At 41.4% G+C, this 24,610-nt stretch overlaps 1 protein-coding gene across 6 annotated transcripts in view; it reads right to left on the bottom strand.

Annotated features, from left to right (window-relative positions):
• The window catches only part of b3glctb (beta 3-glucosyltransferase b), a 37,161-nt gene extending 15,384 nt beyond the window's left edge, over positions 1–21,777 (bottom strand). For 3 of the 6 annotated variants that reach the window (XM_086308941.1, XM_086308940.1, XM_086308938.1), the window contains exons 1-10: positions 21,618–21,777; positions 20,669–20,706; positions 20,549–20,576; positions 20,229–20,338; positions 7,287–7,363; positions 7,067–7,178; positions 6,798–6,934; positions 5,109–5,172; positions 4,326–4,442; positions 3,517–3,586 (exon numbers count right to left, since the gene is read on the bottom strand). In XM_086308941.1, the coding sequence (XP_086165067.1) occupies positions 3,517–3,586; positions 4,326–4,442; positions 5,109–5,172; positions 6,798–6,934; positions 7,067–7,178; positions 7,287–7,363; positions 20,229–20,338; positions 20,549–20,576; positions 20,669–20,706; positions 21,618–21,678 (814 nt within the window). In that variant the 5' untranslated portion in view covers positions 21,679–21,777. Of the gene's footprint in view, positions 1–3,516; positions 3,587–4,325; positions 4,443–5,108; positions 5,173–6,797; positions 6,935–7,066; positions 7,179–7,286; positions 7,392–20,228; positions 20,339–20,548; positions 20,577–20,668; positions 20,707–20,798; positions 21,241–21,617 lie in introns of those variants that run through there. The other 3 variants (XM_086308942.1, XM_086308939.1, XM_086308943.1) reach the window with 3 other exon arrangements.
• Positions 21,778–24,610: the final 2,833 nt, after the last annotated feature.

Here is a 24,610-nt window from a genome sequence, read left to right on the forward strand (position 1 = left end):
GAGTGCCCGCCCTATGGAAGACATCCTGCATCGTCCCGGTCCCCAAAAAGAACCGGCCCAATGAGCTGAATGACTTCCGACCGGTGGCACTGACGTCACATCTTATGAAGACTCTAGAGCGGCTCTTCCTCAACCTCCTCCGACCACAGGTACAACATGCCCAGGACCCACTACAGTTTGCATACAAGGCGGGTGTCGGAGTGGAGGATGCCATCCTGTACCTCCTACACAGAGCCCACTCACACCTGGATGGGGGAAAAGGCACGGTCAGGATCCTGTTTCTTGACTTTTCCAGTGCCTTTAATACCATCCAGCCCTGTATGCTTCAAGAAAAACTGAACAGGATGGAGGTGGACCCCTGCCTGGTGGCTTGGATCTCCGACTACCTCACCGACAGACCACAGTACGTCAGGCTGAAGGACATCACGTCTGACACAGTGGTCAGCAGCACAGGAGCACCACAGGGAACTGTGCTGTCCCCTCTTCTCTTCACCCTGTACACCTCTGACTTCTGCTACAACTCTGAATTATGCCACATTCAGAAGTTTGCAGACGACACAGCCATCATGGGGTGTATCTGGGATGATCAGGAAGAGGAGTACAGAAGTCTGGTGAGGAACTTTGTCGCATGGAGTCACACAAACCACCTGCAACTCAACACCTCAAAGACTAAGGAACTGGTTGTGGACTTCGGGAGGTCTAGAGCAGGTCCACTGCCGGTTCAGATAGAGGGGGAGGAGGTGGAGGTGGTCAACAAGTACAAGTACCTCGGGCTGTGGGTGGACAATAAACTGGACTGGTCATGCAACACAGAGCACCTGTATAAAAAAGCCCAAAGCCGACTGTACTTCCTCAGGAGGCTGAGGTCTTTTAACATCTGCAGGAAGCTCCTGAGGATGTTTTACCAGTCGGTGGTTGCTGGAGTACTTTTCTATGCTGTGGTGTGCTGGGGGAGCAGCACAGCAAAGAAGGACTCATCCAGGCTGGAGAAACTGATCAGGAGGGCTAGCTCTGTGGTCGGCATGAAGCTGGACACTCTGGTGACAGTGGCAGAGAAAAGGACATTAAAGAAACTGATGGACATTATGGACAATGCCAGACATCCTCTGCACACGGCCATTAACAACCAGAAGAGTCTGTTCAGTGACAGGTTGCTTCTCCCAAAGACAAGAACTAACAGACTTAAAAACTCCTTTGTCCCACACGCCATCAGACTGTTTAACTCCTCTCTGGAGGGGAGAGGGAGGGGAAACAGGAGGACAAAGGAGGGAACAACTAAGCTGTAGTGCCTCTTCACCTCACTGTGCAATACCTTTTGTGCAATACTTTTGTAAATAGTCAACGGTGCAATAGACTCAATACTTGAAATGTGCAATTCACTTGTATTTTTATTTTTATTCCTATTTATCCCCTTCGTATATTTTATTTATATTGTCTCTGTATTTATATATATATGTGTGTGTGTGTGTGTGTGTGTGTGTGTGTGTGTGTGTGTATATATATATATATATATATATATATTAGGGGTGCAACGATATTCGTATCGATATTGAACCGTTCGATACAGTGCTTTCGGTTCGGTACGCATATGTATCGAACAATACAACATTTGTAATTTATTTTATCAATTTTCCTTCTGACGATGCTGTCTGTGTTGAGCGCTCAGTGAATCTGTGTTCGACTACTCCGCCTAGGCTGCACTGTCCAGCGCAGATCCACTGAGCGCTCAACACAGACAGCATAGTCAGAAGGAAGAGCGCAGGGCACCTCCCCCACCCTCATTCAGATCTGGCGTTTGGAATTATTTTGGTTTTCATGTGACGTATGACCCTGAAGGTAAGCGAGTCATGGACTAAAGTAAAACAGTATGTTGGATGTGCCATGCAATGCTCAATTACATTGGTGTGAACTAGTGTGCTAGCGCAGTTAGCTCGTTAACGTGTTGGCCGTCTAGCCCCATGCACAGAGCGATCGGCGGTAGCTCGTTAACGGAGATTTGCCGTGTTGTGGCGTTAAGGTCATTTCAACGAGATTAACCTGAAAGCACTAGTGGGAACACAATGAATATGACTGCACATTTACGCAGACATCATCCTAGTGCAAAGACAAGTGGAAGCAGACAAAAAAAAGCAAGCATGCTACTAACTTTAGCCGAGTCATTTAGACAGCTGTTAGCACATGATTCTCCTTATGCTGCTGAGAATATAGCCCAGAAGAAGCGGATAGTATAGCTTTTATTTTGGAAAGAGCCATTTCTCTGTAATAAACTCTCTTTTCCAAAGATGAGTGATTCCTCAATCAGATACAGGGCTTGCAATATCGCTAGCCCGACGTCCCGGAGCTAGCGATTTTTTCAGTCGGGCTACCAAAATATCTCTGCCCTGCCCGTCGGGCTATTGTAGGAAAAATATATGTCAATGCTTTTGCATTCTTTCAGAAATGTAGCTGGGTAATTATGTCATTGGCATCGGTGAGCCACTGTGAATATGTGACATATTGAAGTCGCGTTTGAATTTGCGCTTGTTTTTTTGCTTTCACTTTGCAATCGTGCGAACTGTGTATAGAGAGCGACAGCACTGATCTGTGAGTGATGATAATTTGTGCACCAATTCCTCTGACATCGTCTTATTAATCGTTAGCTTACTATGCAAACATGACAAGTGAAATCTCCCGCAGCAAGCTTAAACATGTGAGAGGTTGATCGCGCAGAGAATCGCTGAGCTTATGTGAGTGAGTGTGTAAAAGCATTTCAGTTCTGCTGAGCCAAATAAGACAGGTCAGGGTGAAGAAGTGACAGCCAAAGAAAAGCTTACCACAAAACGGAGAAGTTATGACAAATCAGACTATAAGGCAAAAAGAAAGTGCAGCTTTATGGTTTCATGGACAAAAGAATTTCTGTGGCTGCGATATGACGAGCTAAATAACCAGGGCTGCACATAAGTGGTCCGCAGGTGCGCATTCGCTGTCAAAATAAAAAACACGCACAAGGGTTAGGGTTAAATTTAAAAACCGTACTTTTGAGTTAAAATATATATTTATAATTTTAATAAATGACAAATTAAAAATGCATGAACATTTTTTTGTATCGAAAAAATATCGAACCGTGACACCAAAGTATCGAACCGAACCGTGAATTTTGTGTATCGTTGCACCCCTAATATATATATATATATATATATATATATAATATTCTGTAACTCTGTAACTTCTGTCGGTGCTGTGCTTTTTTGGAAATCGAATTTCCCAGAGGAACCCACCCGAGGGATTAATAAAGTTCTATCTAATCTAATCTAAAGTATACTTGTACTTTAAGGTTCTTTCTATTATTTGAGATAGCTAGAGCTGTAGCTAGAAGATATATTTTAGATAACCAAATGTATTGAATGTTAAATAATTAATTTAGATTAACAAATTTTGAATTAGTATATGTGTGCTTACTGACATGATGGATCTTGTTACCTACTTACACCTCTGCAGAACAAAGTATTGTTAATTTGTCCGAAGTTGTACACACACCTCGATCTGAGTGGAACTTTTGGCAAGTTTTCACAGCAACAAATACATCATTCTTCGACACTGGATGCCCCTAAAATAAGAGAGAAAGAGAAAAAGTGTCTGCCTTCATTGGGGGAAAAAAAGCACTGTAGCCATCAATGGGTAAAAAAAATGTGCTTCAGAATATGTGTTTCATATCAGCAATACATGTAATGTCTACATAATATCGCATATGCTCAACTCGTCTTATGTTTCAGATGCATAAAAATCATGTAGCAGAGATTTATACTCGATCTGTTCAAATAGTTTTTAAAGCATTCAGTGCAGGTAGCTGTGCACTTGATTTCCATTAACCCTTCAGATTAAATCAGCTCACTTGCTCACAGAAATTTGTTTGCATTCCCATACAGCAGACTTTGGCAGTGGCATAAAGGGCTGACTTCAGTCTAACTAATATGGACAGCTCAGCTGTAATTTGTTGTGACTTAAAGTGATGGATTACTGCACACTGGAAAAAGGTCCAACGCGTTTAGCCAGTTTTTCCTGTGCTCATATTTGACAATTTAAACTAAATAAGAGGAATATCTTAAGATTTCATTGAGTTTGTTGAGTAAACAATGAACGTTACGTATTATTGCCAAGATGTTAGCGATAATAAAACAGTCTTGCCGCATACGTGAGTCAAAAATAACTATTGTTGACTTAGAAAAAAAAATCTACAGGTAGCTGTCATAACAGATTTGGTTTTACACCAAAGTTCACACAAAATGAGAAGAACTGAAATGAAAGTTATATCTAGAATAACCAGACAGAGTGAAGCTGTTACATACGCAGTCGGGCAGGTAGGTTGTAAACGCGGTAGCACAGCCGTCTCTCGGCTGTGTGCAAAACTCTGGAACTGCTGTCAGCTTTGGGCCATGTCCTTCCTCCCAAATAAACAAAGCAATCTAGAAAAACAGAACATGCATGAAGACAAATTCAAAGGTTAAAGTGTTTTGTCACTATATTCAAATTAGTGATGGTAAACTTGACAAAAAAGTAAAAAGGCACAAAAAAAAAAAAGTCAAATAAGGAAACAGTAAAGATAAATTCCAGTCTGGTCTCAGATATTAACAACAGCTAATCCAGGTCCTTTAAACTTTAAACGTGTTTTTACTTCCACTACTTTCTCTGTCAGCATTTGGTCTGACCTGGAAGACTGTGACATTGTGTTAACACACACCTGAATGCTCAGAGCAGCAAACCACCAAAACTTCTGCTTTTTTAAAGGTGCTCAAACTTGCTGATGATTATAAATTAAAGTGCATTTCAGCTGCACCTGGTTGCTACTTACCCTCTTAATTCTTATGGAAGCAGTAGGGGTGTACTTAAGTTTTTCACAGGACTGTAAATGCTAACTGCTCCAGTGATGTGTTGAAAAATAATAAACGATCTACCAAAGCTGCAGATCAAAAGCTACGGGGAGGAAATGCTGTTATAATGTACTTTAGCTCAGCTCGTAGACTGAAAGACACTGATTTCAATTTTCACAGAAGAAGAAGCACAAAGTTGAACTGAACCAGTTTTTGTTTGGTTATAATTGATTTAAACGCTCCAAGAAAGTGACAAAGTACCTCATGCTTCAGGTCGATTGTAAAATCTGACTTGAGATTCTCAGACCGTATCCGCTCTGTGAGTCTGAAACACATGAAGGTTGAAGAAAGAAGGTAACAAAGCACAGATGAAATGAGCAGGTTCCCATATTATATAATGAAATTAACAACAATGACTGAAAGTTACTCAGTTATTATTTTGCAGGAAAGCAGCCAATCAGAAGTCAAGCTTGAAGGGTAGGCGATTTTAAAGGTAGAAAGAGACGGTGGACAAAGTAAGGGCCTGCAACAAATCCTAATATAAAATATATAAGATGTATTTTACACTGTGAGTGAAGCAACAGGTAATGGTTAAGATTAGGGATGGGTACCGGTGTCCGGTGCCATGATGGCACCGGTTCTGACATAAACGGTAGTAACCAGACTGAAAAGCAGCGCACATTTCGGTGCTTTATTTCGGTGCTTTTTTTTTTCCTGAGCTGTGATACACTTCTAGCCAATAATTTTACGTTTCCGAGGATAGTAGGCGGGTCCAGGTACGTACGTTCTTTTAGAGCAGAGCTACAGATTAAAATGTCCAAGGCGAAGCGGTCAAAAGTCTGGCTGTACTTCACAGCAAAATATGCAAACTCAGCAGCCTGCAACAAGTGCTTTAAGCTGATACTGTGATACTGTCAAAGGAGGTAACACCTCGAATCCGATGAAACAGCTGGCGACGCATAGCGTTTTTTTTAAAAGCCCAGAAATGCGCCGTATGATAGCTTGCTGCGAGACCTCACACCGAGCGCATCTACTGTGCGTGGGTTGCCTGTTATCTGACCCGGAGTTAGCAATATCCCCCAAAAACCCCGAAGAGGAGAGTCCTGGCCCCTAGCCCTGCCAGTGTAGCAGAAATGATGACGGATGATGATGGCAGCAGCAGCCGTTCTTCTCTGCGTGAGTAGCTTAATGTTCGTGTGTAATTTACGTTGAGTAGGCTAACCACGTTATTACATTAATGCATGTAAGGCGAACTAGCAAACATCATCATAGCTACATGCGGCTGTCTTCTTGTTTGATGGCAGATACTCCCTTCACCCTGGCCAAAAAGGCTAAAATGACCAAAGAAAAAGTGGAAAACAGCTAAACATGAGAGGTTTAGGACAAAGTTTGTGTTTTTTCCATTGTTTAAGCACTGCTTCCAGCCAAGAGTGATGCCATATATGCCCCATAGCTGCAGAAAAGGCTAACATTGTTATCTTTTTACAAAAAACCAGCTGAACATGAGAGGTTTTTGGACCAATTTTGTGTTCTCCATTCTTTAAGCACCGGTTTGAGCACCGTTTGAGCACCGGCACCGTTTCAAAAGTACCGATTTGGCACCGGTATCGGATAAAACCTAAACGATACCCATCCCTAGTTAAGATTGCAGCTGATAACTTTTTTCTTAGTGGGACAAAAAATAAGTGCTGCATTAAAAGTCATTCTGGGAACATTTCTTTTTTAAAAGATTTATTTTTAGCCGTGCCTTTTCTTTCTCATCTTTTCTTTTTTGTTTTTGTTACTGTAAACTGTCTCCCTCACTCTTGTAGGTCCTTATTTTTATTGGCTGAATTTAGCTTAGTCTTTACAATTAACAGATGTCTTATTAGAAAGCTTATAAAGGTCTGCTAAATGTGTAAAAGAAGAGAGGAGAGCAACACAGGGACTCACTTTAATCTTTACGCTCACCTCTTGAGCAGCGGCGCACTGAGAGCCCAGCCTGCTGTGGTGTCAGGGTAACTGAAGGAACTGGGGTCCTCAGAGAAGGCATAGTGGTGAATGATGGAGGCCTCGTTGTCATGGAGACGCTTACCCAAAAACCACTCCTGTATTGCAAAAAGATCACCATGATCATCATTTTATGCATAGCAATTGAGTGCACAGTCACTACTATTATTGAGGTGCGTGTGTGTGTGTGTGTGTGTGTGTGTGTGTGTGTGTGTGTGTGTGTATCCCACCTCTTGAGCTGGATATCTGTTGAGGACCTCCAGCAGAGCAGACAGTGTGACTTTGGTTTCCTCCTCTATGAAGAACAACCAGGAAGCTGAATGTCCATATTTGACAAAGAGCCTGAGAAGATTGACAACTTAACAACGCCAAACCATCAAGGTTAAATAAGCTGTCATGCAACGTAATTTTAATAAGTTACTCATCTTCATTTGAGTGCTCAACACTCACCGAGGAAGTGCAGGGAGGATACTCCAGTCCCCTTCATACTGTGACAGCTCATGGAGAAGAACAATCACTGGAACTCCCTGCATGGCACATAAGAGCTGAATCATCCTGCAGTCACATGAAAAACACTGAGCTGAACCCCTACAGAAGCATTTTAATGATTCATTTATGATGATTTCAGTTTCTCTGCATAAGCATCTTATGTCCCCACTATGTCCCATAGTTTACTAGTACGGGTAGTACCAATACATCAAATAACATATTTCGCATACATATGATGACCGTAGTCTTACAACAGACAAACGCACAAAACACCAGAACTACAAAGGTGTAAATAAATGCAAATGTGGACTAAATTTCTATTTCAAACACCTAAACTTTAATGAATGCAGATTTAAATCAATCAAAAACAATACGTTGAAGCCCATTGCTTTGTTATATTAGCTAGCATTTTTCTTTAAAACATAGTGATTCATCAGTACTGTATGTCAACTTCAAACTTATGTTACAGGATGGATATTTAAACTTTTTATTTATTTACTGGAAAAGTTCTAGTGACCTACCCTGCAGCTCTGTTGGAGTCGTTTTTGGATGTTTCTCTGATATATTTACCTTAAATGTTATTTTTTGAGTTTTTTTCTGAGTTCAAGATTTGGTTTTGTTTTGTGTCTCAATTGTTTCTTACTTTGGCTCTTTTGTAATGTTTGTAAGATTCCTATTTTTCCTTTGTCATCATCATATCCTCCAGCAGTCTGTTTGTATTCTACGTTCTTCTTCTCTGGTTGAGTCTTATTTTTATCTTTTGTTTTCCCTTTCTGTTTCAGTTTCCAGAGCTGTGTCCTTGTGTCGGTCTGGTCTCTGCATCCTGCGTCTGTATTTGTGTCAAGCTGGTGTTTCTGTTCCCACGTTCTGTTTCTTCTTCTTTTATTCTGGTGTCTATTCTTCTTCTTGTATCTTGTGCCTAATTCTACTTCCTCTGTCTTGTCATCTGAAATGAGTCCCAGCTGGGCTCTTGCCTGTTCCCTCGCCTCTCGTTATCCTGTGTGTATCTTGCTAATTTTGAGTTTTTTGCATTTTGCGCACAGTTTTCATAAGCTCAGTAATAAAGCTGCCTTTTATTTTATCCCTCATTCCCGAGTCCTGCCTGCCAAAATGTTTCATGACATTAAAATGTAACTCAAATTCCACCATCTGGGAACACAGACATCTGAAATATGACAAGAGGCACAACTTGACCTGAAGAGAGGTAACAGCAAGTTCCATTTATAGGTTTTGACAGGATTTTGAGTGCAATTAAATGGCTTTCCAAAAGTGTTTGGGACATCCCAGTCACTTTATGGGATTTGCCAGTTTTATTCCATGCTTCAAAAGAGTCATAGTAGAGAATTTGGGGGAGCTACCATGTGATGTCAGTCAATTTCAATAACCAGAAGAAGCTGCTTCTTATTCAAATTCATAAACTGGTTCTGGTTTTGATTTTACTGAACTCCTAACATCTGTTGCAGCTTTGGTAGAGTGCCATCAAGACTACATTATGTAGTAAATCCTTAAGTATTTAATCTGCGTCCATTTTTCAAATTAAAAAAAGTTAGTATGGTTTCAATTAAAATCAAACATATAATCAACACTTTATTTCTGATAATTAAAAAATTTTTAGACAAAAAAATGTTTTTTTTTCCTCCCTAAAATCATTACTTCAGTAACTTAGTTCTCAGTGAAGAAGAGTTCAGGAAACAATCTTGCAGACACCCTCTGCAGCAGGTTTCAGTATAGTGGGATTTGTGCTACTTCATATAGAGCCTATAGTCTCGGCGATTACAAGCTCAGAATGAGACTAGAAAATAGAGGATTCGTACAGTCATAAGTCTTTTCCATGTAGCTATTTAAATTGGTTGTAAAGAAGCAATTGGGAGGAATAACTGATGTATGGGTCAACTGAAGTGAAAGCTGGTGCAGAGATTAAGCCCCTCGTTACATATGTTGTTACAGAACCAGGAGACTAAAAGGCCTTTAACTGTCTGGCAGCAAGAGAGGTGTGCAAGCTATTAAGTTATGTCAAGTGTGCAAATTGATTTATGCAAGATGAACGGCTGCTACAAAACATGACCTATGACCAAAATAAAATGCTCCACTCTGTTGTAAATTTATGTCCGACCACACGGATGTTCTTTGCCAGTATATTGAATAAAGCAATTATCTGATGTTCCATTTACAAAGCTTGGTTTGATGATTCCCCCTCTCCTTCATTTTGTACAATCATACAATGCTGGCTTCAGACTGAAAGAGCATATGACAGCGCTAACCACCTCCTCATTTAAAAAAGGACACAACACTTTTCCAAAACTGTTATAAAGGTCACTCAGACATGTTGCTCTACGTACAAGTGGGCTGTGTGTTTTAGTAAAGAACTTTCTCACTTGTAAGTTGAAGCGCTGTTTTCTGGTGAATTAAAACCTGAGATGCTATTGATGATATTTTAGTCACATTTTGACCACCACCATTAATTGCTGCAGGAAAAAAGCCTGCAAGAGAGTTAAACAACAAGCTGGCAGGACATCAGAGTCAGCATTTAAACCGTGCCGTCAGTGAAAATCAACATCAGCAGAAAAGTCACCTTAAACAAGGATTACGCAACCGCTTTAAGGTCTTTATGCTGCAATAAGCATCAAATCAAAAGCTTTCAGTTCCAATCACACCCTTCCAGCTTTTGTGAAGAAATGACATTATATCCATGAAAAGTCATCAGATTAACAAGATTCCTACAAGCATGGTGCTGCACCCATATCCGTCAAACAGTCTCATTTCCAACTACTTTCACTGAACCTTAGACGAAACATTATAGAGATGCACAAAGCTTGAAAAGCCTTTCTAAGGACCTGTGTGTTCTCCCACCTACGAAACGAAACTGTCTACAAAAGGCAGATGGTTTTTGTAGACAGCACATGGAGACAAAGAATAGGTAGAGCTATTTTGGACCTGTGCAGCTGAGGGATAGCGCATATATACTGGACAAAGACATTAAAGATAGAGGTGCCAAGCAGTAAGAAAAGAGGAAGGCCACAAAGAAGATTCATTGATGCAGTGAAGGAGGCCAGAGATAGAGACTTTACTAATGCCGCACTGAGGAAATTCACTTGTTAAAGCAGCACAAAGGCCAAATGTCTTACAGCCAATTTAGAATCACCAATCAACCTGGGAGGAAGCCAGAGTACCAGGAGCGAGGGAAAGGATAACATGTTTAAATGTTACATAGAATGGGTGTCTCGGACTTCCGGTCGCTAGGGGGATGTAGCAGGTAGAGGAGAAGACTGCTCCGCTAACTTTTTTACCTTTTCCACTCCTGAACCAGCCAATTCACAACAAAACTATTGAACTGCGTACGTTTTATTTTACGGTCTCCGAAATTGGTTTTTCCTCGTTCTAACATGGCCTCGAAACGCACTAAAGCGGCAGAAAAGGAGGACGACGCACCTAAGCTGAACATGGCGGCCATCTCCTCCCTTCTGGAGCAGCATAGGGAGGCATTGGCCAGCGACTTCAAAACATCTTTTAGTCTACTGGAGTCGAAGTTTGACGAAGTCCGCTCTGCGGTGGAAGACCATGGCCAGCGGCTCGGATCTCTAGAGCTAGCAGTGGACGACTTAAGCCAGCGGGTTAGAGATCTCGAGGACGTTTGTTCCAATCTCAGCGAATCCAACACTAAACTCCTGGCTAAAGTTACGGACTTAGAAAGCCGAAGTAGGCGCCAGAACCTGCGTATCCTGGGACTCGAGGAGGGCGTTGAAGGTGGGCATCCCACAGAATTCTTTGCAGATTTGCTCTGTGAGGTTTTCGGGAAGGAGAGGCTCCCGACCCGCCCGGAGATCGACAGGGCCCACCGTATACCTGCCGCTAAGCCAGCCCCAGGTCAGAGACCGCGACCCGTAATTATACGCCTTCATCGGTACCAGGTAAAGGACTTTCTTATCCGGGAGGCCCGGCGAGGAGGGACACTAGAATACCATGGTCGGCAGATCCGCGTGGTGGAGGATTACTGCCCGGAAGTTTTGAGCAAGCGAGTGGAGTACCGGGAAGTGATGTCCGAGCTGTACAAACGGGGTCTCAAGCCCGCTCTGCTGTATCCTGCACGACTTCGCATCACGTCTCCTGACGGCGCAAGACGCTGGCTTCATTCGGCCGATGAAGCGAGGAGGTACTTGGACGGCCTACCCGCTACAGCCGAATCACCCTGAGAGCCTGCTTATCTGGTGTTGACGTTTGTCCGCGGGTCAGCCCTGTGAGTAGATTGTCCTGGCTATCTTCGTCTCCTGGGATGTGGAAGGACTTTCGTTCATATCCAGGCATTACCGACGTCTCTTCCTTTTTTTTTTCTTTCCCCCCCCCCCCCCCCCTTCTTCTCTGCTATTTACTAGCTGGGGGGCTATTCATATCTCATTGCTTCTATTGTCCCCAAAGTTGATCATTGGTTCTGTTGTGGTTCTATGGTGACTGCTTTAACAAATTTCTACTGCTCATAGAGGAGTGTTGTGCTTACTGTAATCATCGTTATGGGAGCTAAAGTCTGTTCTTAGTGTTAGACAGGAAGAGTTTATTGTTCTGGAGGGTACACAATGTGTGTTTTGGAGAGCTTGCTGCTTTTTTCCTTGGCAGCTGTCTTGTGGGTGGGGGGGTGGATGGGGAATGGGGGGAGGGGGGAGACATCCTTCAGAGCCGGGGTGGTTTTATGTTGTTTTGTCAAGTTGGGGGATCCGGGAACCATTCTACTCTCTGTTTTAGTCGCTTGCTTGTCATTTTTTTTGTACTCTGTTTTCAGCTGCACCTGTTTTCTTACATTTTCAGTGCGGGACTATGGGTAGTCGCTTGAACTTTGTAAGCTGGAATGTCAAAGGTTTAAACCACCCTGTTAAAAGAAGGAAGGTGCTCTCACACATAAAGCAGTTTAAAGCAGCTGTTGTCTTTCTTCAAGAAACACATCTCCGTGATTCGGATAACTCTCGTCTTATGTCCCGATGGGCAGGGCAGCACTTTCATTCCACCTTTCAGGCTAAGGCCAGAGGCGTTTCTATTCTAATTGACCAAAATATTCCTTTTGAGGAACATAATGTAATTTCTGATACGAGTGGCCGGTACGTTTTTGTTTCGGGTAAACTCTGTAATACGAAAGTTGTGTTGGCCAACATATATGCCCCTAATATTGATAATGTAGCTTTCTTCCAGCGTGCTTTCTCGTTGTTGCCTGATCTGAGCTCATATTCTCTTATACTTGGTGGTGACCTCAACTGTTGGCTGGACCCTGTGTTAGACCGATCCTCCCCGAATCCCTGCACTGTCAGTAAATCTGCTCTTTTCATCCAATCCTTTTTATCTAACTGTGGTGTCTCTGATGTTTGGCGCTGCTTACACCCCCACGGAAGAGAGTATTCTTTTTTCTCACAGGTACACCACACTTATTCTAGGATCGATTATTTTCTTATTCATAAGCAGCTGACTCCATGGGTCCGATCCTGTGAATACCAGACCATAGTGATATCAGACCATTCCCCTGTTGTGCTATCAATGAGTTTCCCAGACATCCCTCAATCCAGACGACACTGGCGTTTTAATTCGACTCTCCTGGCAGATGTAAACTTCCTGGAATTCATGAAAGAACAAATAAACTTGTTTCTTAAAACGAATACCGTAGGAGAAACTTCTAGCTTAATAATTTGGGATACGCTAAAAGCCTTTCTTAGGGGACAGGTTATTTCCTATACTGCTAATATGAAGAAGAAGGCCTGTATAGAACGACTCGATTTAGTCAACCGAATCAAAGAAATAGATCTGCTCTATGCTAAGGTAAAAAGCCCAGACCTATACAATAAGCGCGTGGAGCTTCAGACTAAATTTGAGCTCCTCTCAACGCACTCAATTGAACGTCAGCTCCTGAAGAGTAAGAGTTTGTTTTATATTCATAGCGATAAATCGGGTAAGATGCTTGCCAGCCAGTTAAGGGGCTTCCAGGCAAAACAACATATCACGAAGATTAGAATGGCTAATGGTAATATCACTTCGGACCCTTCCAAAATTAATGATACGTTTAGGGCTTTTTACTCCCAACTTTACACCTCCGAATTCCCGCAGGAAAACACTTTAATGGATAACTTTCTAAAGACTTTGAATGTACCTATGCTTTCCTCTGATAGTAAAAACAGATTGGATGAACCCATCACGCCAGAGGAGCTGAGCGCAGCCATCTCCTCATTGCAGCCTGGGAAATCCCCTGGCCCTGACGGCTTTCCTGTAGAATTTTTCAAAGCATTCTCACCCTTGCTTTTACCTCAACTACATTTAACCCTTTCCGACTCATGGAAGTGTGGTAGACTTCCGCCATCCTTTTACGAGGCAAGTATTGCTCTTGTCCCAAAGAAAGGTAAGGATCCTGTGGAATGCTCATCCTTTAGGCCAATCTCTCTATTAAATGTTGATGCTAAAATTTTGGCCAAGGTTTTGGCGCGTAGGCTGGAAAATATCTTGCCCTCAGTTATATCCGAAGATCAAACAGGCTTCATTAAGAATCGTTACTCTTATTCCAATATCCGCCGACTATTGGATGTATTATACACCCCTTCCAATCAGGGTCCTGAGTGCATTCTCTCCCTAGATGCGGAGAAGGCATTTGATCGGGTAGAGTGGAAATATTTATTCACGATCCTAGATAAATTCAATTTTGGATCGAAATTTATTTCATGGATAAGGTTATTATATATGTGCCCTAACGCTTCAGTTTTTACTAATTCCATACAGTCGCGGCCTTTCAACCTCCAACGAGGAACCCGTCAGGGATGCCCCTTAAGTCCTCTTCTTTTCAATCTGGCTATAGAACCACTCGCCATTGCACTCCGCAGCTGTGGGGAGATCAATGGGATCCGGAGGAAAGGTGCTGAACATAAAGTATCCTTGTATGCCGATGATCTTTTAATTTTTATTTCAAACCCCAAAATATCTGTACCTGCAATGTTATCCATACTTCGCCAATTTGGCCAGTTTTCAGGATACAAGCTCAACCTATGTAAAAGTGAGTTGTTTCCTGTGGATGGAGGGGCACCAGTGTTTGACTATACTACCCTCCCCTTTAGAATAGCAGGGAATCAATTTACATATCTAGGTGTAATTATTACAAGGACACATAAATGTCTCTTCAAAGCGAACTTCCTTCCTCTGTTAAATAATGCAAAAAAACATCTGGCACAGTGGTCCCCTCTCTCCACCTCTTTGGTGGGAAGAATCAACTCAATCAAAATGAATATACTTCCTAAATTTTTGTATCTCTTCCAATTGTTACCAGTATTTATCCCCAAATCCTTCTTTGATTCCTTGGACTCAATTATCTCATCTTATATATGGAGGGGTAAACGCCCTCGATTGAACAAGGCTCAACTCCAAAAACCCAAGAGTCGTGGAGGCCTGGCACTGCCTAACCTTCGATATTACTATTGGTCAGCAAACATGCGCTACATTATATCTTGGCTTTACTTCCACAACAAGGGTAATTGCCCATCCTGGGTGCTCATGGAGTTGAACTCGCCCACAGGCTCTTCTGTCCTGGCCCTGATTGGATCTTCACTCCCCCTTCCCCCAAACAAGACAATCGATAACCCAGTTGTCTGGCACACGGTGAGGGTGTGGGCTCAGATGAGGAAGCATTTTGGATTAACAGGTTTCTCCCTTCTAAGTCCAATTCTTTCTAACCCCCTTTTTCAGCCATCACTATCTGATCCTATATTTCGAGATTGGCATGATAAGGGCATTACATGTTTCAATGATCTATTTTTTGACAATACTTTTGCATCTTTTGCCCAGCTTTCTGAAAAATTTAATCTCCCACGTACACATTTTTTCAGATATTTGCAGACCAGACATTTCCTCCAATCTCAGATTCCAAACTTTCCGGTAGCACCAGCTGCAAGCCCAGGGGATATGCTCCTCACCCTAATCCCAACACGTAAAGGGTTTATCTCTCTTATTTATGACAGGCTGGTGAGCATGAACGGTTCTTCGATAGATCGGATTAAAACGGCCTGGGAACAAGATTTAAATCAGTCCCTGTCTATGGATACATGGGACTTAATACTCAAATTAGTTAATTCCACGTCCCTATGTGCCCGCCACTGTCTTTTACAATTTAAGGTTGTGCATAGGTTCCATCTCTCCAAAGTCAAACTATCCCGTATGTATCCGAACGTTGACCCTACCTGTGATAAGTGTGGGAGTGCGGAGGCTTCCCTTATTCATATGTTCTGGAAGTGCCCTAGCCTCGAAGGATTCTGGAGAGATATATTTCAGACCTTATCCCTACTTGTTGGACACCATATGGATCCTGACCCTTTAGTTGCGCTTTTTGGCACCACTGGAGAGGCTGATGCACGGTTGACCTCGTCACAGCGTTGCATGCTCTCCTTCGCCTCCCTTGTAGCTAGACGTACAATCCTCCTAAGATGGAGGGGTGCCCCTTTGCCCACCCAGGCTCAGTGGCTGAGGGACCTTATGTACTATCTGAGCCTTGAAAAGATCCGGTATGCGATTAGCAACAACAGCGGTAAGTTTTACAAGGTGTGGGGGCAATTCCTGAAATACTTTTCCAGCCTCCAGGCTACAAACCCGACTTCCAGCATTGCTCAGTAAATCCTCCCCCCTTCTTCTTCTTTTTATTTATTTACTTATTTATTTATTTATTTATTGTTAGTCGTTTGTGTGTTTTTCTTATTTTGTTTTTGATTTATCTGTGATGTTGTTTTTATTTGTTTGCTTCTTTTTTCTTGCTTTGTTTGTTTGGTTTTTTCCTTCCTGGTCTGAGGGATAGGGGTTCTAAGTGTTGTGGGTAGGGGATAAACTGCTGGAAGCAATTATAAGACATGTGAGTGTGTCATTAATCTGTATTCTGATATTTCAGTTTTAACAGTCGCTGTGAAACTTGCTTGTTTGGTGTTTGTCAATTCTGCGTGTATTTGCTTTTCTTTGTTGCTTCAACTCAATAAAAATATCTTTGAGAAAAAATGTTACATAGAATGGCTCCAGCCAATCACAATGCTGGAACTCTTTTAGTTTTTGCCAAAAACTAAAAGTAAAGCATATTTTTCTGGGGTTTTTTTTTAAACATTGATTTCATTAGTAACTCACCAACATTCATCGCCCTTTTCTATTTTACGCCTTCACTACAGTTTTCGATCACCACCTGCTCTTTAAAAAAAAGGGTGAAAGTGAAGATTTTACGATTTAGCTTTGGAAATCTTTTCACAGAGCCCCTGCTGCTTGAATTTTTTGCCATTTCTTGCAATCAGGCAGTTTTTCCTCAATTTAAACTGCAGGTAAAGAGAAAACATCAGACTCATATTTCTCAGTACCAATTCATCTCAAAGGAAAATAAACATCTACATCTACTGCACCCCATCACATCCATAAACCTGTCATCTCATTTCACTGGTAACAAAATACTTTTGAGAGATACCCTGCAGGCAGGTACCATTAAACGCTTACTGCATGAAAACAGTGAGCCTGGCTTCCTTCAGAGGCTCTGTGGAAAGGAGGACATCTATTGGTGCCATGTTAATACCGCAACAAAGCATAAATCAGTTTTAACATTTTTTGACACCTAATAAAAGCTAAAGTACTTAAAGGATTGCTGTCCTGTCCTGCTGGCACAGTAAAGTGCAATCATAAAACAGGCATAAGAATCAGCCATAAAAATCCACCATAGAAACTAAAGTAGCTCACTTATGAGCTTTAAACTAAGCAAGCGTGGAGGTGGCTTTATGTTTTGTCCATTAACACCAGTGATGCTTATCGATACAAAAAAACCCTGAGAAATAAATTGTATTCTAATTAGACAAAATTCACCCATTAAAGCTTTAAAATTATGGTGTAAAGTGTAAATGAACCATTGGATTTAATGAACGCCTATGGCAGCAATAACCTCCAAATTGTGTTTCAATTATCTGCGGATTAGACCTGCACGATGCTCAGGAGGACTGTTGCGTTTTACACAACTGCTTAAGCTCACCCATAATGGAGTCAATACATCAGCATCTGCAGTTGAATGCGGTCTGTGTGTGTGTTTAGGTTTACTTTGTTTGGAGTAATCGTCCACCTGAATCACCAAGGCCCAGAAACAGCAAAGCAGCCCTAAATGATGATGCTCTCTCTGCTGTACTGCATCAACGTGACGGTGTTTTCATGCTGGGATGCTGGCGTCTCTTTATGCCATACGCAGTAATGTGTTTTTTCCACCTTGTTTGCCTTTTTAGTTAAAATACACTATATCTGTCCCGTTTGTAGCAACCGAAAATAAAATAAATTCATAATTATAATAAAGGTCAATCAAATAGACCAATATGGCAAGGCCATGATGATCCACTTGGTAAAATAAATCCGCTTGGCATCTTTCTTGGCCTTAAGACAACAATTCTGATGGCTAAAGATCCAAACGGGACACAAAAAATGAAAAAATAAAATAAAATAAAATACATTATTGCAATTTTTAATTAGAGGTTGACCTGGAGATTTTCAAGACAAGTTTATGTAAGAACCTGCCCCCAAATGTCAAAACAAGCATCTAATTAGGAGAAAACTCTTGTAATCTTTTAAACTGACTTGAGTAATAGTTCTCCAGCTTTTCTTTCTTTGGACATTGGCTGCTTTTTCACACATTTTCAATGCAGACCTTGTACCTGACCATTTTCACAGGAATGTTTGTTTCTTCTTGTTGAGTCATTCAATACTGCACACAAGCATATAAGCACCCAAGTGAAGGGATGTAACAGTTTTGTGTCTATACATAACAAACAAATTTTGACATTTGATCCATCCACTGTTCACTGAAGCCTCTACAGAAATGGTCTGAGTGGAAGGGTGGCTGCCAAGAAGCCATTTTCAAAGAAAGGAAACAGGGAGAAAAGGCTGAGATGTGCCAAATTATGCAAACCTGACCTGAAAATCAGTGGCGACAGATCTGATGGCGTGATGAATCCAAATTTTAAAATCACTTAATTAATTAATTAATTAATTAATTAGGTTAATGATTTAATGAGTCACCAAACATCCAAAGAACAGCTTTCTATGTCCTTTAAGAAGCCTGGAGAACTATTCCTGTAGACTACTTAAAGAAATTACAAGAAAGCTTGGCTAAGAGAGTTCAGGCTGGAGTTTTTTTTAGCCTGTCTTCATGTCTGGCAGCTTTTGCAATCAGAATCAGGATCTAAATGAACTGTTGTGCCAAACATATTTGCTTTTCCAAGACGAGCTCTGGAGTCTTTAGGCCCCCTTTTGTTTGTGTTTGTGTTTTCTTTCTTTCTTTATTCATTTCTACTATTACTCACATGAGTGCATGTCTAATACAGCATTGCCAGAGTTGACAAGCACAAGAAAAAGAGCAAGAAAAAAAGGGAGGGGAAATAGATGAAATGAAAAGGACAAGAGGACAGAGCACAAGTGAAAAAGCATGATGGGCCTCCAAGTGCTGCACCTGTAAGAATAAACATGCAAAAAAGTAGCACCTGGATGGATGGATGGATGGATACACAAACTAACAATTTTGGTAATAACGGCCCCATCAGACAGAGAAAGACCCAGGAGACCCAGGCATCTGCTGCTCCCACAGAGTACTGAAGAGCCGAGACCACATCTCGATGACAACTGTGTGCACATAGCAGCAGAGGAAGGAAGTGGGCCCCAGATGGAGCCCTTAGAGCCAAAGAGCAAGGCCCCCAGAGACCCAGAGACGGCAGGCAGCCCATGCCACCAAAGACAAAAACAGGGCCTCAGATGCCTGAGAACCGCCCAACTCTCAGCAGAGCCCCCAACTGCACTGAAGAGGCCACCCTGGACCACAACCTCCAAAGGAGTGGGCCAACAAGTACGGCAAAACATCAAGCCATGCACCCTGGAACCAAAAGTACTTACATCCCGGGGGAGGGGCAAGGCCACCCTCCTCAACCATGTCCCACAGGTGCCAAGGGTCACCCAGGCTGAGCCATACATAAACACACCTACACATATACAGACACACACAGACCACTCACACACACACACAAGGACACACAACCATCACTATCAACCCCCCTGTGAACAGATGTGACCCCGAACCAATCGGGCTGTGTTAAAGAATAAAAATGGTCGTATCAAATATTGACTTTCAAGCTCATTAGAATCATGCAATCTCTGTTTTTGACTTATCTACTGTATCTCCATGTATGCTCGCACATGTTTCAATAAATCACTTGTAGAGAAATGTAAGCATAAGAAAAAACCCATCTTGGCTGTCAATCTCATTCTGCACTGGGAAGATGGTTGATACAGGATGATGGCACGGAGATTCATTTCCCTCTGAAGTCGGCTGCTGCTGCTGATTTTCAGTAACATCAGGAAGTTAGTTCCTTTAGAATACGAGCCAAGAGCCCAAAAAACTGAAGAAAGCCACAACATCTGCTCAAGATGGCTGATGGTTGATGAGAGCTTTTGTAACGGGAGATAGCCTTTGTCTTCACTGCCTCTCTCAGACACTCATCCAAGAGGCTTCTTCTGTAGTTCTAACACCTGCAGAAACCTCTTGGATGAGCAGTGACATCTTCACAAGCTTAAAGAAGTCCAGTCGTCTTCTTTTTAATCTTCTAAGAGGTTCCAATCAAAGCGAGCACTCTGACCATCACTGACCATGACACTGTCATGAGTAGAGCCTGCTTGTAGCGCCTCATTACTTCACCTTATGATTGCAAATGACTTCAAATGGTTAACTTCCTTTATTCATTATCACTGTAAATGAATTCACATAAACGATTATAGCAGATTTTTATAACATAAGAAGAATGTTGATATTTTCTTATGGAGACTATACTCAGCGTGCCTTCTGTACAATACATGTATGAGCGTGTACATGAAAATAGGAAGATTATAACAAAGCATGGCAGATGTTACCTGCCCAAGTCGGGCTGCCTGCTGCAGAATCTCCACTTTCCTTTGACCACTGCGACGGGCATGGTAGGAGTTCCTCTGGCTCTGGATCACTATCACTACGTCCTCCAGCTCTGTGAAAAGACATGCATGGAATATGTATCCTGATGACTGGTTAAGAAAACAAAGAGGAAGCGCTAATCCTTTCATCCTTTCATGTTCGAATTTAAACTCATCTACAATATTTCAAAGTACGCTCTTAGACACATTATTATAAGATGCGCTATAGAACTTGTTTATTTCCCAAATAGTTGTACAAAATGTTAGATCGCCCTCTCACTCACCGACAGAGTGTTTCCTGCGCTCTGCTGCCTGTGGACAGTCAGAGAGATTGACAAAAACACATTGCTGAGGCACGTGGCAAAGCATTAATTTACAACAAGAAACTAAAAAGCAGCACTTACATGATCAGGCCCTGTGTGTTTGTCTCCAGCAAAGACGTCTTGGTATGGAAAGAAAAGACAACTGAACAATTATTTGTGAGGAGACAAAAAATATCTTTTTTTGATTTTTCAGTTTAAATCAAACCAGTACCTACACTCAGTGGCCACTTCATTAGGTGCACCTGTTTAACTGTTTATCCAGTCAGCAAGTCATGTCAGAGGTCAGAGGAGAATGGCCAGACTGCTTTGAGCTGATAGAAAGGTAACGGTAACTTACGTAACCTGTTACTATCGAGGTATGCACAAGAGCTTTTCTGAACACACAACCTTGAAGCAGATGGGCGGCAGCAGCAGAGACCGCACCGAGTAACACTGTTGTCAGCTAAGAACAAGAAACTGAGGCTCCAATTAAACACGGGCTCAGACAAGAGAAGATTAGAAAACTGTTGCCTAGTTTGACGGGTCTTGATTTTTACTATGACATTTGGATGGTAGTTGTATACAACTAAACTAAAACGACTTTTTCTGGTAATAAAAGAGAACAATTATAAAGTGTAGAAATTATCAGCATGTATCATCAGCATGTTTTTTAAGACACCTTCAGCTTCATTTGCAGCCCCCCACGCTTCGGCAGACCTGTCAGCAACCACAGCGGATAACGATACCTGCGCATTAATACCATTTCCTCTTTTGATTTTAAAAATAAAACCATGCGCTATATCTCTCACTTTCTTTAGAAAGACAGAAAAACAGAACAAATGTCATTATGACTTTACGTTAAAATTTGACAAGGTTAAAAATGACCTTGGTTCATAATTTTTAATGCAGAGTTAAACAACGTTATATTTCACTACTTTCAAAGAACAACTCAAAGCCACTTCCGGCTGCTGACACAGTGTGTCCAGCTTTGTGTGGCGGGTAAGCTAACTGCACCCCTGCCTCGGATCTGCAGACGTTTCACTTCACTTACCGAGACAAATGAGAAGCACAGCGACCAGTCTGCATCCGTAAAACATATCACGGTGTGACATGACTCCTAGTGCTACTGGTTCAATCACCGTGTTTCCATGGCGAACTGAAGAAATCGGTTTGCTACATCTCTGTACCGGAGGCGTGAGCTTTCATGTAGTGGCAGTTAGTGCGGAGCTGTAGCGACCTCTAGCGGACAACAAATGAGTAGTTTGGTTTTCGATGTCTGGTATTGGATCGGATTGTTACAGAAACGGGATATAATATAAATAATTGTCTCTGGTCACAGTAAATAGGAATTCAACCTAAATTTTTGTACTATTCATGCCAATAAAGGTATGCCCTCCTAAAATCTAAGATTAACTTAAAAAAAATCAGCAGGTTTTAAAATTAGGTAAATACACATTCAGATTAACAACAACAGATGGTATATTACACTGTATTATTAATTTTATTATTACCATTATCATTATTATTATCATCCTAGGACATCACATTTTGGGGTATTTAGACCAAAATACTAAATTTTGCTCTACAAGGGCCTGATATCCACTTACGAGGACATTATACTGCTACTGTTCTATCAAAATTTTAAATGAATATCCTCATTTGTGGCTCTTATTTTTTTTAAAAACAAAAATCAGGTAAAAAAAAAAAAAATCTGGTAATTCTTTGTTTTTACATTCATCGGGCCCCAATATGCCCAAACATCAAATAGAAATTAAAAATGCATGCTGTGGAAGAGTTCAGGTCCTAGGAGGTTAATATTATTATTATTCACGTGGAAAATATTCAAGAAATTTGGCAGTCTTCTCAGGAGTGGACAACCCAGCCAGTTTCCCCCAAGGTGAATGAAAGGAAAGGGAACTGCAAGGAAACCACGATATACACCTCTGACTTCACAGGCCTCAGTTAGCATGTTAAATAATAAAGGTCATGACAGTACAGTTAAGAAAAGACTGAACAGGTATGGAAGTGCTACCAGGAAAAAGTCTCTTATGTCTCTCTAAAAAAAAGAACATGGCAGCACAGCTTAGATTTGCAAAGATGCATCTGAACAATTCACAGGATCTCTGGAATAATGTTACACAAGCCAAAGTGGAGATGTGTGGCCAAAATAGACAGCACGTTGTTTGGAAAAACAAACACAGCATATAGCACAAATCGCATACCAGCTGTGAGCACAGTGGTGGAGGGGTGATGATTTTGGCTTGTTTTGCAGCTGCGGTCGACCATGCACTCCTTTGTATACCAAAGAATCCTTGAGCTAAATGTGAGCCTGTCTGCCTGAGAGTGCAAGGTTGGCTAAAACTGCTTCTTATGGCAGGACAATGATCCCAAACACAGCAGCAAATCTAAAACCGAATGACTGAAAAAGTGTATCGAATGAGTTTAGTTTTAATCTTAATTAATACCATTGCCATTATGGCTTCTCGTGTTTGTAAATAAGTAGATCGATCCTGTTTGGGTTTTTTTTAGCATTAGCAAAGTTTTTTTTTTATTACTCTGAGTCAGAGGAACATAAAATAGGATAAGGTGCACAACAAATGCCTCTGCACTGAGTTTGTTGACATTATTTTGCAACCACCAACTGTCAAAAAAACATGCCAGCATTGATGCTAAAAAGTGATACGCTTCAAGGCATTTATGATGGGCAATTATGAACAGTTTCTGCACTGGGACTGTAAATCCTGCCACATTTAATAACGCCAGTGTAGTTTTGCTTGAATTGAGTTTCTATGTCTCATCAACAGTAGACGAGCGAGACATATGAGCTGCATGATTAAATTATATAAAAGATTACACCACAATATTTCTATTACTTGCTGTATGCCACAAAATTATGCACTCAAAATCAATAATTTAAAAAAAAATGCTCATAGAGGAAGTCATACCTTCTGTTTTCAGAGATCAGAGTTGTACCTGCTGCACATTGATATACCGTACTGATATTTCTCAGCTAATGTGAGAACCACCACATGTTATAAAATATAGTAAAAATTCACGTTTTATATTCACTCACTGACCATTTTGTTAAATACAGCACCACCACTGGCCTGAACTGTTAATGCAAGGTAGGATGGATCCATGATTTGATTTCTCGAGGCAGAAATTGAGACTAATCACTTGTTTTGGGTGATCCTGTGTGACTTTGCCTTTGTTTCCTATTCTTAGCTGACAGGAGTGACACCGGTGTGGTCTTCTGGTGTAGCTCACATCTTTTTCAAGGTTCCACATGTTGTGCATTCACAGATGCTTATCTGCATACCTTGGTTGTAATGAGTGGTCATTTGAGTTAATGTTGCCTTCTTATAAGCTCACGTGATTGGCTGATTAGATATCTGCCATTATAAGAATGAAGTATGAATAAATAAGACTGAAGCTTCTCACACTTGGAATGGGCAATGCCTCTACCTGTCCTACACAGGGAAGACAAAGTTTAGCTGCACCTAGATAATAAATAGATATAATCTAAAACAAAAGGAAGGTTCAGTGAGAAATACAACTGGAATCTAGGTCAAACCACTTTTATTTTCCAGAGTATGATAGGCTTGTTTAAAGTCTCGTCTGAGTACGTGTGGAGAAAACAGGCTGAACGTACTTTTTCTGTGGAAGCACACGCAGACTGGTGGAGACATCCAGAACAAATGAGTCAACAGGCTCCTGACCACAGAGGCTAAAAGTGAACTGCTGAGCCACAAACATTAAAGTAGGCTGGTTCTGTTGTGAAACAGCACTTCAGAGTTCTCACATTGTTTTGCAGATGGAGTGAACTGTAAAAAAAGAAAAAGAAAAAGAAAGAAATCCCAAATTGGAGAAAGCTTTAAAGAATCCAGGAACTGCAGGCCTAAGTATTGTTTATTCACAGGGATAGGCTGTATAATGTGTCACATTGTTACTCACAGACAGCAATAACGCATGAATGTGTTTGAAGTTAGGTAAAGTAATACTAAGCCCTTTTGTTCACAAAGTACACCACAGCACACATTAGGC

This window comes from Aulonocara sp. 'chitande type north' Nkhata Bay, linkage group LG10, assembly GCF_057382095.1.
Source record: "Aulonocara sp. 'chitande type north' Nkhata Bay isolate Kocher_YH1m ecotype deep benthic linkage group LG10, A_spYH_male_GT1.1, whole genome shotgun sequence".
NCBI lineage: Eukaryota > Metazoa > Chordata > Actinopteri > Cichliformes > Cichlidae > Aulonocara > Aulonocara sp. 'chitande type north' Nkhata Bay.